The 17156-nt window shown below is 71.0% G+C and overlaps 5 protein-coding genes across 5 annotated transcripts in view; 2 read left to right on the top strand and 3 right to left on the bottom strand.

The window, feature by feature from the left end:
• Positions 1-25: 25 nt before the first annotated feature.
• On the top strand, positions 26-1003 carry AURANDRAFT_58948 (hypothetical protein; the record flags this gene model as incomplete). The annotated part of the gene is made up of 1 exon (XM_009037880.1): positions 26-1003. One exon carries the CDS (start codon positions 26-28, stop codon positions 1001-1003), a length of 978 nt encoding a protein of 325 aa, XP_009036128.1.
• Positions 1004-3119: 2116 nt separating this feature from the next.
• AURANDRAFT_71483 (expressed protein) lies at positions 3120-4450 on the bottom strand (the record flags this gene model as incomplete). Its single annotated transcript, XM_009038054.1, has 1 exon — positions 3120-4450. A coding segment is annotated over one exon (1313 nt), but the record flags the coding sequence as incomplete, so codon positions are not given.
• A 1270-nt stretch (positions 4451-5720) lies between these two features.
• Positions 5721-7022, bottom strand: AURANDRAFT_63580 (hypothetical protein; the record flags this gene model as incomplete). Its single annotated transcript, XM_009038053.1, has 1 exon — positions 5721-7022. One exon carries the CDS (start codon positions 7020-7022, stop codon positions 5721-5723), a length of 1302 nt encoding a protein of 433 aa, XP_009036301.1.
• Positions 7023-7216: 194 nt separating this feature from the next.
• AURANDRAFT_63581 (hypothetical protein) lies at positions 7217-14463 on the top strand (the record flags this gene model as incomplete). Its single annotated transcript, XM_009037881.1, has 6 exons — positions 7217-8911; positions 9131-9363; positions 10854-10855; positions 10911-12004; positions 12863-13516; positions 13879-14463. The coding sequence occupies 6 exons, from the start codon at positions 7217-7219 to the stop codon at positions 14461-14463; spliced, it is 4263 nt and encodes a 1420-aa protein (XP_009036129.1).
• A 2260-nt stretch (positions 14464-16723) lies between these two features.
• The window catches only part of AURANDRAFT_71484 (hypothetical protein), a gene marked incomplete at both ends in the record, with an annotated part of 7538 nt that continues 7105 nt past the window's right edge, over positions 16724-17156 (bottom strand). Inside the window, one exon of the mRNA XM_009038052.1 lies at positions 16724-17134. Within this exon, the coding sequence (XP_009036300.1) occupies positions 16724-17134 (411 nt within the window). The remainder of the gene's footprint in view (positions 17135-17156) is intronic.

Consider the following 17156-nt stretch of genomic DNA (forward strand, 5'->3'; position numbering starts at 1 on the left):
GTCGCAGCTCGAGCAGCTCGCGGAGATGACGACGCTGTCCATCGACACCGGCGACCTCGACGTCATCGCAAAGTATGCCGACACGGGCCTCGTCACGGACGCGACGACGAACCCGCTCTTCGTCGCGCAGGCCGGCACGTCCGGCGACGCGCGCTACGTCGCGTTCGTCGACGCGGCCATCGCCTACGCGAAAGAGCACGCGGGCGACGACGACGTCGTCGCGCTCGCGATGGACCGGCTCGCGGTCGAGCTCGGCCTCGAGATCGTCAAGCTCGTGCCCGGCTACGTGTCGACGGAGGTCGACATCCGCGCGTCCTTCGACACGGACGAGTCCGTGCGGCGCGCGCGGCGGATCATAGCGATGTACGAGGCGGCCGGCGTCGACCGGAGCCGCGTGCTCGTGAAACTCGCGGGCACGTGGGAGGGCATCAAGGCCGCGGAGATCCTCGAGAAGGAGGGCATCACGTGCAACATCACGCTCATCTTCGGCTTCGCGCAGGCCGTCGCCGCGGCGCAGGCGGGCGCGCGGCTCATCTCGCCGTTCCCGGGCCGCGTCAAGGACTGGCACTCGGCGAACGGCGGCGAACCGACCTACGAGCCCGCCGACGACCCGGGCGTCGTCGAGGTCTCGCGGATCTACGCCTACTACAAGAAGCACGGCCACGGCACGATCTGCATGCCCGCGTCGTGGCGGCCGAGCCGGGGGACGGGCGACCCGGCGTTCGCCGTCGACGAGATCCTCGCGCTCGCGGGCACGGACCGCATGACCATCCCGCCGGCCTTCCTCGACCTTCTCCAGGGGTCCGACGCGCCCGTGCCGCGGAACCTCGAGCCCGCGGCCGCCGCCGCGGCCTGCGCGGACGGCGCGCTCCCGCTCGACGAGAGCGCGTTCCGCCTCGCGGTCAACGGCGACATGGCGACGACGACGAAGCTCGCCGAGGGCATCAACGCGTTCATCGCCGAGACGGCGAAGCTCGAGGCCGCCATCAAGGCCAAGCTGTGAGTAAAACCAGCCTGAGCTGGGCCGTCGCGGGTGGGTCGGAGGCGCGACAGCGGACTATACTATCCTGGAGCTTACTCGTGGATGTGGGGCAGAGCGGCTTGCAGGCTGCTGCGGCTTAGGCCTTGGTCGTGATGCAGGCGTCGATGCCATTTGAGGCGTCATTTGATCCTAGGTTCCATTTTACCGTAAAAACTTTGCCGCTCCAGGGGCGAGTTTTTCGAGTTTGACTTTGCCGGTGATTTGCCGCCGGCGAGTTTGCCGGCGGGCCGGTTTTTCGGCGGCCGAGAGGCCCTTCAAGCCGTGGCGTCCCGCGTACTACGCGGCGCGCGTGACGCGCGGGAACGACCGAAATCAACTCTGCTTCATTGGCGCGGATATTACGGCGCTTCGCGGTTCCTCCTGCGAGGACGGCGCTGGTTGTGTAGGGGCTTGGCAGCCAGTTATATCGTAGTTTACTTCAAGTTGAGGTGAAACTTTACTTCAATTTACCACAGAAACTCGCCGTTTCCCGCAACTAGCGGCGCCGGCAAGTCGAGTTGCGGCAAACGGGAAAACTCGCGACGACTCCGGCAAAGCAAGCAAACTCGCACTCGCCGGCGAATTACGGCAGTAAAGTGGAACCTAGATTTGATCGCCGATTAAAAATTGAAATTTCGCCACACTTGTGGAGAGCACCGTGAGGAGGAGCGGCATTGCCATCGCGCCGCCTGACGCTAGTGCCCCTCTCGTCGTAGGTGTGATGGACTCCCTGTCGCAGGATCTCCTCGCTAATGTTATAGGTTGGACGAGTGTGACACATTGGAATCGCAAAACCCTGCTCCCAATTCGTGCCGTCTCCAGCGCCGCGAGGGACGCCGTCCAGCTCGCAGCCAGGCAACACCCCCACTGCCGTGAGATTTGGCTTAATGCCGGTACCTTTTACAACCATAAGACGAAAAAGATAGAGCCAGCCAAAATGTCAGTCGAAAAAGCCGCGGCGCTCGGACGCGTTTTCGGCGGCGGCTGTAAAAAGCTCACCGTAAGCGCGGAGGATTGGTCCGAAGATAAGAACACGATGATGCTCGAGGCGGCCTGCGTATTCCAGAAGGCCATCAGCCCCCGGAGTTTGGAGAGTCTCACGATCTCTTCACTAGTCATGCCTGACGCTTGGATTCTCGAGATGTGCCGGGCGAACCCGCGGCTTGTCTGGCTCACTCTTTACCCCCATGGTCGCACACCGCTTGATAGGAATCTTGTCGCAGAGATCGGCCGGGTGTGTCCATTACTGAATGAAGTCTCCTTGCCGAGGGCCGGGATGTGTGAGGCGGAAGCTTTCGCAATGCACTTTCCCAACATCCCAGTTCTTCGTTTTGGGTGGGTTGCCCGAGGCTCCAACGTCAACGGACAGTATGTCCCAAAAGCCTTCGATAGAATCGCAGAATCTGCTGAGCGCTGTCTGAAAGCAGAGGAATGTGACTTTGAGAATTGTGTGGTGGAGCCGGAGTTGGTCGAGTGCCTGCTGCGGACGTCGCTCCCTTCGCGCATGACTTGTCTCAAATTTGATTGGAATGCAACTCTCGCTTCGACAGTTCTTGCACTCGTCGCAGCCTGTCCCAAGCTACAGGATCTGCACCTCCCTCGGACTTTTTACGATCCGTCGGACCCAGACGAGAGAGAGCTCGCCTCGCCTTCCTTCTACCGAACGCTCTTCCGCACGCGGCCTACAATCACGACTTTGGAGCTTGGATTTTTCTTCGAAACTTCCGGGCTGGAGGCCGTGTGCCAAAACTTCCCGCTGAAGACTCTCATACTTGGTCACAATCACATGGAGTTCGAGTCCACCGCGGTCGTCGACGTCCTTCTCGCGAGTCCGATCCGCGATACACTGACTCATATAGAGCTCACGCATACGAGCGCGACGCAAGTCTTGCGCCTCGTCACGTCGATGGAGAATCTGAAAGACGCGCGGATTCCGGCGTACTTTTGTCGCGCGCTCGCGCGACTCACGCACACAGGTCTTTTACCATGAATGGTTGGACGCCGAATATGAAGATGATTTGGACGCAGACCTGCTTGAATACGGCACTGAGACTTGGGATCGCCTCGTGGAAATTATGAAGAGCCGCGGCGGGACATTCGATGGCTAGTTTATAACTCAGTAAAACGCGCGCGCTACCTCGCCGCGGGGTCCTCCGCGGCGACGCCGGCGTCGTCGTCGTCGGACCGGAGCCAGGCGCGGAGCGCGCGCTCGAGGTCGTCCCGGTCCGCGAGGAGCGCCTTCGTCTTCGGGCCCGCGTCGCTCGCGGCGGCGGCGGCGACGCCGCGGACGTCCTGGAGCCGCTTCGCCTTGCGCCGCGTCGACCGCCGGAGCCGCCGGTTGTTCGCCGGGTTCGTCTCCCTCGGCGGCTCGGGCACGGCCGTGGCCACCGGCGGCGCCGCGTCGTCGTCGCCGTCCTCGGTTCGCGGTCTTCGCAGCGCGTCCGCGAAGCGCAGCAGCTCGTGGCGGTGCTTCTTGTCCGTGAGCCGGTGCTGGAGCACCTTGGGCGGCGCGTCGTCGCCGTCGTCGTCGTCGTCGCGGAAGGCCGCCTGGAAGGCGACGAGCTCGCCGTCGCACGCGCGCGGCGCGTCGCCCGCCGTCCGCAACAACCACCGGAGCTTCTCGGCCATGACGACGCGCATCCAGGTCTGCTCCTTGCCCAGGGGCGACCCGACGACGTCCCCGGGCGCGCGCCGGCCCGCGCGGCGCCGCTTCCGCGCGCGGACGCTCGACGGCGCCGTGAGCACGTGCTCCGCGAGACGGTCCAGCGCGTCCGCGAAGGGCCGCTCGTAGGCCCGCGGCGCGGGCGGCGCCTCGCCCTCGAAGGCCTCGACGAGGGCCTCGGCGGCGACGAAGCGCACGTGGTCCGACGCCTTGCCCCCGGGCCCGTTGCCCCGCGCGAAGCGCGCCGCGTGGTAGTTCGCTCGCTGGCGGAGCCCGAAATCCGACGTCACGACGACGACGCTCCGGCCCCGGTCGAGCCACCACTCGACGGCGTCGACCATGACGTCGTCGGCCGTCGCGCGCCGGCCCGCGAAGGCGACGGCGCCGCCGTCGCGCACGACGCACTCGCGCGCCTCGCCGTGGTCGAGGAACAGCACCGCGTCGACGCCATCGCCGCCGAAGCGCCCGCCGGCGGCCGCCGCGAGCACGCGGCTGCTCATGTCCGCGGCGGAGAACTGCCACCGCGACTTGCCGCGGCAGTTGTCGCCGTCGATGAGCACGACGCCGGGGCTGTGGCGATTCTTCAGGGCGCGGTAGGGGTCCGTCGCTCGCTGCGTTTCTGGTGTTGTTGTGGACATGCGGAGGGCGCTGGTCGTGCGCTGGAGTGCGAGCGCGTTGGCATTGTGTACGCAGAGCAGAATGAGACAGGCTGCGGCCATGGGTCCGGCGCGCATGGGCCGCGGCCCGACTGCAACCAGAGCCATCGCGCCGCCGATTTCTGCGGCAAGCACAACATGGGCCGCGCTTGAGCCACAATGCGATCGATGCTCGCGCTGGTGACGACGCTCGTGCGCTACGCATCGTCCCTGACACCACCGCCGCCGTCGCGCATCACGCGCCACGTCGTGCGGGGCCGCGAGATCCTCGTGAGGCCCGGGCACTCGCCCTCCGCGGACGCGTCGAACGACTGCGCGACCTTGAGCTCATCCCTGACGCCGCCGCCGCCGTCGCGCATCACGCGCCACGTCGTGCGGGGCCGCGAGATCCTCGTGAAGCGCGATGATCAGTACCGGTTGACGCACGCCTACGGCGGCGGCGTGAGCGGGAACAAGGCGCGGAAGCTCTACGGCTTCGCCGCCGAGGGCCCCGGCGACCGCGTCGCCGCCGTCGCGAGCCTCGGCGGCCACCAGTCGAACGCGCTGCCGTCGCTCGCCGCGCTCTGCCGCGCGCGAGGCCTGCCGTTCGTCTATTTGTGCAAGCCGGTGCCGCGCTGGCTGCGGCACACGCCCGCGGGCAACTACGCGCGCGCCCTCGCGTTGGGCGTCGAGCTCGTGCCGCTCAAGGCCGCGGACTACCGGCGCTGCGTCGACGACGCGCGCTTCCGCGGCGCCGTACTCCGAGACGCCGCGGACGCCGCGGGCGTGCCCGAGGACGGCGCCATCCGCTTCGTGCCCCAGGGCGGCGCCTGCGGCGACGCCGAGGTCGGCGTATCCATGCTCGCCGACGAGCTCGCCGCGGAGCTCGCGGGCGACGCGGCCGTCGTCGTCCCGGGCGGGACCGGGACGACGGCTCTCTTTCTCGCGCGGCGCCTCGCGGCCGTCGCGCCGGGCGTCGCGGTGCACGTCGTGCCCTGCGCGACGTCCGCGGCGGAGCTCGAGCGGCAGATGAACAGCCTGGACGGGCGCACGGGCGGCGACGGGACGCTCCCCGCGGTCCTCCCCGCGCCGGCCGGCGGCCGCTTCGGCGCGCCCGCGGCGCGCGACCTGGAGCTCTGGCGCGAGCTCGCCGACGCGGGGCTCCACGTCGACCTCGTCTACGCGCCCCGGGCATGGGACGCGCTCCTCGCCGCGCTCGACGGCGCCGCGCTCGCCGGCCGGGACGTGTGCTACGTCCACTGCGGCGGCGTCGAGGGCGTCGCCACGCAGCTCAACCGCTACCGCCACGCGGGGCTGCTCGACGCGTCGAGCGACGCGGACCCCTGGCGGCGCGACGTCCCCGCGGCGGGCGCGAGCTAAGCGTGACTAGGAACGCCCTTTCCTAGAACTCGTCGGGGAGGTCGCCGTCGTCGTTTTCGGCGGCGTCGTCGCCCTCGGCCCCGCTCAGCGCCGCGAGGGCGTCCTCCTCCTCCAAGGCCTTCTTCTTCTCGCGGGCCTTCTTCGCGCGGAGCGCCTTGGGCGTCGACGCGAACGTCGCCATGAGGCCGTCGTCGACGTCGACGTTCGAGAGCACGCGCGGGTCCGTCGTCGTGATGTTGTAGCGCACGAACTCGCCCGTCTTCGGGTCCGCCTCGATGCGCTGCACCTGCCGCTCCTCGAGCGTCACGAGGTCCGCGTCGACGAGGCGCTGGAGCAGCGGGTCGGGCAGCTCGTTCAACGGCGGCGGCCGCGTGAGCTGCGTGCCCGTGACGTCGAGCTCGCAGTACGTCGCCGCGGCCAGCGGCTGGACCCCGTCGCCGAAGACGCCCGCGTCCACGTACGGGTCCGCGGCGGCCCAGTCGAGCGCGGCGCCGCGGGACGCGTGGAACGCGTAGACGAGCGACCCGACGGGCGCGCCGGCCGCGTCGCCGAGGGGCCGCAGGGGCCCCGCGCGCATCGTGCGCCGCGTCTTGCGCAGGAAGCTCAGGTGCTTCTCGCGCGTCGCCCCGCGCGCGTTCGCGCCGGGTTGGGCGTCGAGCTTGAGGTGGAGGTACGGGCTCTCGCCGTCGGGCCAGACGTCGGCCTGGAGGTAGGGGTCGCCGGCGATGGTCCAGTGGTAGGCGCCGCTCCGCGCCTCGTCGAAGACGCCGGCGCGCACGAGCGGGTCCGCGGCGACGAGGGGCGCGGCGGACGCCGCGTCGCCGCCGACGACGGCGACGACCGACGCGACGACGTCGCCGCGGTCGTCCTGCGCGGCCTGCGCCGCGTAGACCCGCGGGCCGCCGTCGCGGTCCGCGACGATGGCGCTCTCGCGCGCCCAGAAGAGGTGGTCCAGGTGCAGCGTCCGCCGCAGGGCCCGCGACTTCTCGCCGTCCTTGAGGAACCGCGCGAAGACGAACGCCTCCCCCGGGATGACCCACTCGGCGTAGCCGCCGCTCTCGAGGTCGCAGTCGAAGCGCTCCGCCGTCCAGTCGTGGAGCATGGGGTACGTGTCCGGGTGCATGTAGTAGGGGTCGACGATGCCCGGGCCGTCGTAGCCCTCGGCGCCGGCGATCGCCTCCTCGACGGTCGGCAGGGGCGCCCCGTCGTCCGCCGCGCGACGGATCGACTGCGACCGCACGGGGGGCGCGCCGCCGCGGCTCCAGGCCGCGGCCGTGGCCGCGACGCAGAGGGCTCGGCCCAGCCGCGCAGAAGGAGCAAACATGCTTCCCTCGCCGCAGCCACTTCAAGACCAGGGTCTTCACTTGAGCAGCCCCATCGACCTCTTCGTATCAGGCGCAACGCAGCCCTTGGCATTGTGCTTGTTCCCAGCAATCCTCGCACTACTGCTCTCGGTAAAAAAGCAGCATGGGCGCCGCCGCCAGCGCCCAGTTCGGGCCGACGCTCGACGCCGAGGCCATGAAGCCCGCGGACGGGAGCGACCTCGTCGACTACAACGCGGCGCGGGCCGAGGCCGTCCACCTGCGGCGCTTCCTCGCGGCCCTGCGGCAGCAGGTGGCCAACGACGGCGTCACGGCGGCCTTCGAGCACCGGGACGACCAGGGCACCTGGCACCGCTACGCCCCCGAGCAGAGCGTGCTCATCGCCGTGGCCCTCGGCCAGAACCCCAACGGCGCCGCGAAGCTGCCCGGGGGCCCCTTCGAGGTCCGCTTCGGCGACTTCGCGACGTCGCGCAAGATGGCCACGGCGCCGGACACGGGCATGGTCCAGGTGAACACGGCGAGTGACAACACGCGCGTCGTGCGCCCCCAGCTCTGGGCCTGCACGGCCTTCGCGCTCCAGGGCCCCGCGGGCTGGCAGGTCTTGCCGACGGCCGCGTGCCGGGGCATCGCCGCGGCCATCGCCAACGCGCCCGACGGCGGCACCGTCGTCATCCCCAACACGCCCACGGAGATTCGGTGGGGCCACGCGGCGCGCACGGCGGCGCACCCGGACGTGCCGTCGACGGGCGTGATCGCCGTGAACCTGCGCGACGACTCGTCCGTCGTCGTCCGCGGCGAGTGGGGGCCCTACGGCCGGCCCGTCGTGCCGGGCCCGGCGTCCTACGGCATGGGCCAGCCCGCGGCGCGGCCCATGCCGGGCTACGGCCAGCCCATGCAGCCGGGCTACGGCGCGGCGCCGGGCGGCTTCGCTCCCACCGCGCACCCCTTCGCGGGCGCCGGCGGGCAGCCCCACGTCGTCGGCCAGCAGCCCGCGATGCGCGGCGGGCCGCCCCCCGGGGCGCCGGGCCAGCCCAAGCCCCAGCAGCAGCAGCAGCAGCAGCAGCAGGGCGGCAAAGGGTCGTCGACGGCGACGAACGCGGCCGTGGCCTTCGGCGCCGTCGGCGTCGCGGCGGCGGCGGGCGCGGGCGGCGTCCTCGCCGTGCAGAACGCGGACCAGATCTCCGCCGGCGTCAACGACGCGGGCCAGTGGGTCTCCGGCGGGGGCGTCGGCCAGGCCGCGGGCGCCGCGGGCCAGTGGACCGTCGGCGCGGCGAACGACGTCTCCCGCTTCGCGACGAACCAGGCCGCGCCGGCCATCGGCAACGCGGCGGGCACGGCGGGTCAGTGGACCGTCGGCGCGGCGAACGACGTGTCCCAGTTCGCGACGAACCAGGCCGCGCCGGCCATCGGCGGCGCCGCGGGCGACGTCGCGTCCTGGGGCACGAACCAGGCCGCGCCGGCCATCGGCAACGCCGCGGGCACGGCGGGCCAGTGGACCGTCGGCGCGGCGAACGACGTGTCCCAGTTCGCGACGAACCAGGCCGCGCCGGCCATCGGCAACGCCGCGGGCGACGTCGGCCAGTGGGGCGCGGGCGCGGCCAACGGCGCCGCGAACTGGGGCGGCAACGCCGCGCAGGACGCGACGCAGTGGGGCGCCGCCGCCGGCATGGACGCGGGCCAGTGGGGCGCCGGCGCCGCGGGCGACGTGGGCCAGTGGGGCGCCGGCGCCGCGCAGGACGTCGGCCAGTGGGGCGCCGGCGCGGGCGGCGCCGCGGCGAACTTCGGCGGCGACGCGGCGGGATGGGCCGGGGGCGCGGCCGTCGACGTCGGCCAGTGGTCCGCGGGCGCCGCGGGCACCGTCGGCGGCGTCGCCGGCGACGCCGCGGGCGCCGTCGGCTCCGGCGCCGGCAGCATCGCCTCGGGCGTCGGCAAGCTCATCTCCAACCTCCTCTAGGCCGAAAGCCTCCCCCCCCTTCGAAACCCCCGCTAAGTCCACGTTTGCTACGGCGCGCGCCGTCAGACGACGTCCGCGGCGCCGCGGCGCTGGAGCCGCTCGAGCTTCGCGAGGTACGGGTCCGCGCGGACGAGGGACGGGTCGGGCCGCCGGTAGGCGCCGTATTGCACCTGGAGCGCCCAGAACGTGCCGAGCTTGAAGAGCTCCGTGACGCGCGCCGTGCCCCAGATGGGGAAGAAGGAGCCGCAGACGAGGCGCAACTCCGCGCTCGGCAGGGACACGAGCAGCAGCACGAGCAGCACGACGCTCAGCGCCGTCGTCACGACCGCGGGCACGTTCAGCGCGCACGCGGCGCTGCAGTTGCCGACGCAGGCGTCGCTGTGGACCGCGTAGAAGCAGAGCGTCAGGGCCGACACGCCGAAGGCGTCGACGAGCGTGATCGCGATGACCTGGCTCACGCGGTCCCAGGCCGGCACGAGCAGCGCGGAGACGAGCGCGTTCGCCGCTAGGGACCACAGCAGCGACACGAGGACGAGGACGAGGCGCGAGTGCCAGTGGCTCTTCTTCGCGAGGCCCACGCCGCCGTAGCAGACGCGGAGCAGGCAGTGGCGGTGGAGCACGTAGCGGCAGAGGTCCTCGTCGGGCACCTGGGCAGGACAAGAGTGCGAAATTCCCAACTTCAAAGGCTCCTCTCTCGGCCGATTTCCACTCGTTTCGGCTGATTTTTGGACGAGCGATCATCTCTCGGGACGGTCTCGCAGCGTGGATGATTTTTCCGGAACGCGCGCGCGCGGAACACTCACGTTGAAGCGACGTTGAATCACCCTTGTCCTGCCCTGTCGGGCACGCGGACGCACGCCGTCAGCCAGCCGGCGCGGCCGTCGCCCGCGAGCGTGCGCACGTTGCCGCCGACGGCCAAAAGCTGGCGCACGAGCCGCCGCGCGTCCGCGCGCGAGAGCCGGCCGTCGCCGTCGCTGTCGAACGCCTCGAAGATCGCGTCCGCGACTTTCCGCGCGTCCTCCGCGGCCGCGCCGTCGTCGTCGTCGCCCGCGTCGTCCTCGTCCACGTCGACGACGGCCGCGACGCGGCCCGCGGCGCCGTCGGGCCCGATCGCGGCGTACCAGAGCGGCCCCGCGCCCGCGGCGCCGCTGACGTCGACGCGCACGGACGCGCCGCCGACGTCGACGTGGAGCGCGCCGCCGGCGGTCGCGTCGACGCGGAAGGCGCCGTCCTCCCAGCAGCAGCCGGCCGCGCCCGCGCGCGCGCGCCGCTCGCCGATCCGCGCGACGGCGTCCGGTCCGAGGCCCGACGCCGCGAGCAGGCGCACCGTCGCCATGCGCGGCCGCGGCGGCGGCGGCGGCGGCGGCGGCTCCGGCGCGTCCACCGCGGCGACGGACCCGTAGCCGCCGCGCGCGCGGCTCAGGGCCAGCAGGCCCGACGGCAGGCAGCCGGCCTCGGTTCCCTCGACGCAGCGGCGCCAGCGCGGCAGCTCGACGCCGCGCGGCGCCGGCTCCGGCTCCGCGAGCCAGCCGGGCTCCTCCTCGACGGGCGCCCGCGGCGCCGGCCGCCGCGGCGTCGGCGTCGTCGACGACGACGTCGCCTCGTCGGCGCCGGGCCGCCGCGGCGTCGGCGTCGTCGACGACTGCTCCTCGTCGGCGTCGGGCCGCGGCGTCGCCGCCACGAGCACGGCCGACGCCTCGGAGCCGTCGTCGGACGCGGGCGACGCCGGCGGCGCGTCGACGACGACGGCGCTCGAGTCCGAGTCCGCTTCGCTCGGCGCGACCGTGGGTGGTGAATTGCCATTGGTGGCTTCGTTGGGCGCGCCGCCGGCGCCCTCTTGCGGCGTCGCAGCCATGCCGGTTTGAAGAATTTGACCCAGGTGTGGCACGGTTCAGTGCATCAAGATCTTGAACGCTCGCTAAATCACTCGGGGCAGCCATGGACACGAAGAAACAACTCGCCCTCGCCGCCGGCGCGTCCCTGGGCCTCGTCGCGCTCTACCGCTGGCAGCGGCGGTCGAAGAAGGCCGCGCCCCCGCCGCTCGAAAAGCGGCGCCTCGCGCCGGGCCTGGAGGTGACGGTCCTCGGCTGCGGCGGCGCGTCGCTGGGCGACCTGTACGTGGAGACGACCCACGAGTCGGCCCTGGCGACTCTCCGCACCTCCCTCGACGGCGGCATCCAGTTCTACGACACGGCGCCCTGGTACGGCTGCGGCCTCTCGGAGGCGCGCTTCGGCCTGGGCCTCGCGCGCGCGGACCGCGCGTCCTTCGCGCTCAACACGAAGGTCGGGCGGACCCTCGAGCCGGACCTGGGCGGCGGGCCGCGGCGGGGCTGGAAGCACGGCGCGCACTTCTCCGTGACCTTCGACTACTCGGGCGCCGCGTTCAAAACGCAGCTCCGCGACTCGCTCCAGCGCACGGGCCTCGCGCGCGTCGAGTCGCTCGTCATCCACGACCTCGAGCCCAACGCGCACAAGAGCGCCGACGACCCGACGGGCGCCGCGACGACGAAGCGCCACCTCGACGCGCTGGCGTCGTCGGGCTTCGCGGCGCTCTGCGAGCTGCGCGCGTCGGGCGCGATCCGGGCCTTCGGCGCGGGCGTCAACGCCGACGAGGCCGGCGAGGACGCCGCGGCGAAGGCGGCCTACAACGCGGACTACGTCAATCAACTCTTCGCGCTGGGCGACGAGGCGCCCGGCGGCCGGGGCCTCGACTTCCTGCTCATCGCCAACTGCTACAGCCTGCTCAACTTCAGCGCCGCGGGCATTTTGGACGAGTGCGAGAAGCGCGGCGTGGCCGTGGTCATCGGCGGGCCCTTCTCGTCGGGCATCCTCGCCACGGGGCCCGACCCGCCGCGCGGAACAGCCATGTACAACTACCGGCCCGCGAGCGACGACGTCCGCGCGACCGCGCGGCGCATCGAGGCGATCTGCAAACGGCACGGCGTCCCCCTCGTCGCGGCCGCGCTCCAGTTCCCGCTGGGCCACCCGGCCGTCGCGTCGGTGATCCCCGGCGGCAAGTCGCCCGCGGAGGTGCGGTCCAACGTCGCGTCCATGCGCCGCCCCATCCCCGGCGCGCTCTGGGCCGACCTCCGCGCGGCCGGGCTCCTCCCGCCGCACATCCGCGCGCCCTGAGTGGATCACCCTGTTTTAGTCTCGACGCGCCACGCGACGATCTTGTGCTCCGGCGGGTCGCCGAAGACGAGCGTGTTCGCGAAGGTCACGCGCGCGCCCGCGGCGTCCGTCGCCGTGACGTCGCAGGTCGTCACGTAGACGTGCAGGTCGCGCCAGTCCGCGTAGTCCGCCGCCGCGTCGGTCAGCGGCGCGCGGAGCGCCGCCATCGCGTCGACGAACGCGGCGCGCGTCGTCCCGCGGACGGCGCCGTCGACGGTCAGCTCGATGTTTGGGTGCAGCGTCTCGCCGAGCGCCTCCGGCGTGCCGTCGACGTAGACGGCCTTGGCGTAGTACTCCGACATGGTCTCGAAGTCGAAGAGCGTGTGGTGGTTGCCGAGGCCCGGCGCCGACGCGTCGACCTTGCGGTCGGGATCGAGGTGGTACTTGTGGGCCATTTTTTTTGACGAGCAAGCGTCTGGTCGGCGCGACAAGCAAGAGTCTCGGCGCGGGCGCGGCGCGACGACGCAGCCCCGCCCAGGCCCGCCGGCAGCTCTGCGACGGCATCATGAAGTACAACATCGAGCTCAGCATGCAGCAAGAGCCGGCTCTTGCGCACTGATGAGCACAGCTTTGGCCTGCCTCAGCGCGCTGCAACGCCTGAGTGAGTGACCGACCATGCGCCTCTCCACGTCGCTTATCGTGGTTGGCGCGGTGGTGCGCGGGTTCGCGCCCGTGGGCGTGGCGCGGCCTGCGGTCGGGCGCCTGGGCGCGTCCAAGGACGAGGAGGCCATCGGGAAGCAGGCCAAGGGGTTTTACATCCGCCCGTCGGCGGCGATCGAGCGGGGCGGCGGTTTCTTCGTGCCCGGCCTCGAGGGCACGAAGCTGCGCGTCGCCCTCGGCGGCGGCCTCGTCGGCCTCGTCGCGCTGAGCGTCGCGCTCGGCGGCGACGCGGCGCCGTCGGTCCGAGCGTCCGAGGCGATCGCGTTCGTCGCCGCCGTGGGGATCCTCGCCCCCTACGTCCCGCGGCCCAAGGCCCGCGACGCGGGCGCGGCGGCGGACGGGGCCTCCGTCGCCGCCCGCGCTCCCAGAGCCGCGGCGGCGGTCGCCGCCGACGCGCCCGGCGACGCTCCGTGGGCCGCGGCGGCGGTCCGCGCCGCGATCCCGGAGGCGACGTTCGTCGCGCTCCTCGACGCGCGGACCGGCGCGGTCCTCCTCCTCGACGGGGGCTCCCGCGACCTCGACGCCGACGCGTCGCCCGTGCCCGCCGCGGGCGTCGCGACGCGCCGCGAAGCCGGGAAGCTCTTCGCCGCGCTCGGGGGCGACGCCGACGCGTCCAAGGCCGCCTTCGTCGTGCCTGCCCTCGACGCGACGCGCACCTGGATCATCGGCGCGGGGGACGCCGACCTCCTCCGCGACGACGACCGAGCCTGGGTCTCCCGCCTCCTCCGCGCGTCGTCCTAAGCGCGCTAGCGGTGGTACTTGTGGGGGCACGAGTCTGGTCGGCCCGACGGCACGGCGTGACGGCGGGCTGCGGGCGCGGCGCGAGGACGCAGCTCGGGGCGCCGACGTCTCGACGTTGACAGCACCATGAAGTACAACAAAATCGAGAGCTCGCAATGTGCTCGAGTTTTGGCCTGCTTGCCGGAGCGCTGCAGCGTCTGAGCACCGCCTGAGCACGGCATATGCTTTTGCTCCTGTGCGCCGTCGCCGCGCTGCGGGTCCGAGCGCTCGCCGGCACGGCCGCGCTGCTCACTCGGACGCGCATCGACGACTTCGCCGTGGCGCCCCTCGAGGTCTGCGGCGTCGGCGTCTACGCGCTGGCCAACACCTGGGGCGCGGCGCGCGACGGCGACGCGACGGGCGGCCGCGTCTGGCCCTGCGGCCTCGAGCTCGCGCCGCGCGTCGCGGCGGCCGCGGCGAACCGGACGGTCCTCGACGTCGGCTGCGGCTGCGGCGTCGTCGCGCTCGCCGCGGCCCGCGCGGGCGCGAAACGCGTCGTCGCCGCGGACGTGAACCCGGTCCCGCTGCGCCTCGTCGCCGCCGCCGCCGAGGACCAGGGCCTCGCGGTGGAGGTGGAGAGCTTCGACGTCGCGAGTGCGGCGCCGCTCCCGCCGGCGGACGTCGTCGCCTTCGCGGACCTCACCTACGAAGAGAGCCTCGCGGAGGCCGTCGCCGCGCGGGTCCTCGAGGCGCGCGCGCGCGGCTCGCACGTGCTCTGCGCGACGAACCCGCTCCGCGCGGGCGCCGCGGCCTTCCGCGGCGCGCTGCCCGATGTGCGGTTCGAGCCCGTCGCGCTGTCGCGGCACGCGGCGACGCACACGGACGCGCGGAACTGGAAGACGCGCCTCGTCCAGCACCTCGACGTCGTCCCTGATTAAAGTTTTCGTGAATAGGGACGGCCGCGTTCGCGCGCACGGGCCATCGCAAAAACGGCCATTGCCCTGACCGGGTGCACGGTTGTGCCGAACATGAAATTGTTAATATCACCTCATGCAAGACCTACTGCGACGCGTGCCGCGAGGCCTACTACTGGGACTCGAGAAGGTACGCCAAGCACGCCGAGGAGAAGCTCCTTGACGAAAACGGACAGCCGCTGCAGTGCAAGGAGTGCTGCGTCGAGTGCGACGACGCGTGCGAAGGCGGCGTCGAGACGTGCGCGACCTGTCCCCAGGGCGCGCGCACGACCTTGGAGACGATGGACCTGAAGAAAAATTTCTGGCGCGCGTCGATCGACGCGACGTCGATCTACGAATGCATTCTCGACGGGTCGTGCAAGGGCGGAGCCAACAGCTCGTGCGCGCGCGGCCACAAGGGCCCGCTCTGCGGCGCGTGCGAGGCCCACTACTTCTACGACACGGCCGCGAACCGCTGCGTGGACTGCGGCAACAAGATCGAGGCCCGCGGGGACAACATCATCGGGACCGTGCTGGCCGTCCTATTTGTCGGCGCGTGCCTCGTCGTTGCGATGCGCAAGTTTGGCTTCTTCACCGTTTTGGGTCACGGGGTCGAAACAATTCGCGCTGTCATTCACGGCGGTATCAAGGGCGATGCAGCCGAAATGGTCTTGCGGGAAAAGCTTGAGGAGTATTACGAACATGATGAAGACGGAGAGGGCGCCGGCAGCGACACACACAGCGCCGAGGACGACGAGGCGTCGGGACGGTCCATGAAGCAGAACGTCATGACGAAAGCGAAGATCGTCATCGCGACGTACCAGATCGCGTGCAGCATCCCGTGGTCGCTCCCGCAAGTGCGCTTCCCCGCCATCTTCGAAGAGGCCCTGAAGCTTGGATCCGTCGTGAATCTAAGCTTCATCAGCTTCGCCAAAACGGAGTGCTTCGGCCAGTTCAATTATTTCCGCAAGCTCCTCTTCGTGACCCTGCTCCCCGTCGTCTTCGTCACGTTGATCGCGGTCGGATTCGGGCTGCGTTATGCGTGCGTGGATCGGTCGCGGCGGGGTGCGATCCTCTCCAGGGCTTCCTATTGGGTCCTCTTCACGCTCTACGTCCTCGTGCCCTCGACGTCGTCGTACTGTCTGCGGTACTTCGCGTGCGCCAAGTACGACGGCGGCTACGGCGACGGCGTCAACGTGCTGCGCATCGACCCGACGATCAGCTGCGACAGCCCGTCGTACGAGGCGTGGCTGCCCTACGTGCTGTTCTCGATCCTCGCCTACCCCGTCGGCGTGCCCCTCGGCTTCGCGTGCCTGCTCTGGCGGCTGCGGCGGCGGCTGAACCCCGACGTGCGCCCGCAAACGGTTCGAACGCCTTCAGGACGGACCATCGGCGAAGCGGGAGCCCACGCGGCGAACCAGGAGGACGAGGACTTCCTTCACGAGGCGCTCGAGCGGCACGCGGAATCGATGGTCCAGTTCCAGAAGCTCGAGGCGCGGGCGAACGACCCGACGCTGGAGAGCATGCGGTTCCTCTACGAGGAGTTCAAACCGAGCTGCTTCATGTTCATGGTCTACGAGGTCTCCCGCCGCATCTTCCTCACGGGGTGCCTGTCCATGTTCGTGCCCGATTCCATCTCCCAGATCGCCATCGGGCTCCTCGGCAGCCTCATCTCCTACCGCGTCTTCAGCCACTACGAGCCCTACGTCGAGGAGGACGACGGCGTCGTCTCGGAGGTCGCGCAGACGGAGCTCGTCCTCGTCTTCTTCTACGCGATGATGGTGTTCGCGACGGACAATCTCGGGCAGCACGACGGTGTCTTCTCGGGCAAGGTGTTCGCGAGCCTCCTCGTCGTGCTCCTCGCGTCCACGCTTCTGGTCGCGGTCTGGCTGATCATCGTGGCCAACTTTAGCGGCGACGACTTGCGCTCCTGCTCCCGGAACTCGCGGCGCGGCCTCCTCGACGTCCGCCGCTCGCTGTCGGGGCTGGTCACGCCGCGGAGCCCGAAGGAAGGCGGCGGGGGGGACGTCCCGGTCGAGGCCGGCGCCGTCGAGGCGGAGCCCATCGCGCGGATCTGATGTCGGGTTTGTGTTGTGCATAAAAACTTGTGTGTTGCTTGTTTCACACGTGGAGGGGCCACCAGGCAAGTGATCCGATTCCCCGGAGTCCTCCCGGTCGTGCTCTCGCTCCTCTCTAGAAGTGCAAAGGTCGGAGCGGCGTTTAGGGAGAACGCACCCCGGCCGCATCAGAGGCGCGCCTCGGCGCGGGACCGGAGGTAGGCGAGGAGGAGGGCGAGCTCCTCGCCGAGGGCCGGGCACGCGGCCCAGAGCCCCGCGGCGGCGACGGCGAAGAGGCCGAGCTGGACGGCGAGGATCGCGTTCGCGGAGCGGACGGCCTGGACCGTGCCGAGCGTCCAGGCGCGCAGGGGCGAGTAGGGCGGGTAGCGCGCGTCGAGGTCGAGGTAGGGCGTCTTGTAGAGCACGGCCTTCTGGTGCGAGTGCGCCCTGAAGGAGTGCTCGCCGTGGTACGCGCCCATGCCCGAGGGCCCGACGCCCCCGAAGGGCAGCGCGTGGTTCGAGCCCTGCACGAGAACGTCGTTGACGACGAAGGAGCCGGACGTCGTGCCGTACTGGAAGCGCGACGCGAGCGCCCAGTCCTGGGAGAAGACGTAGCAGCTC

This window comes from Aureococcus anophagefferens (assembly GCF_000186865.1).
Source record: "Aureococcus anophagefferens unplaced genomic scaffold AURANscaffold_7, whole genome shotgun sequence".
NCBI lineage: Eukaryota > Pelagophyceae > Pelagomonadales > Pelagomonadaceae > Aureococcus > Aureococcus anophagefferens.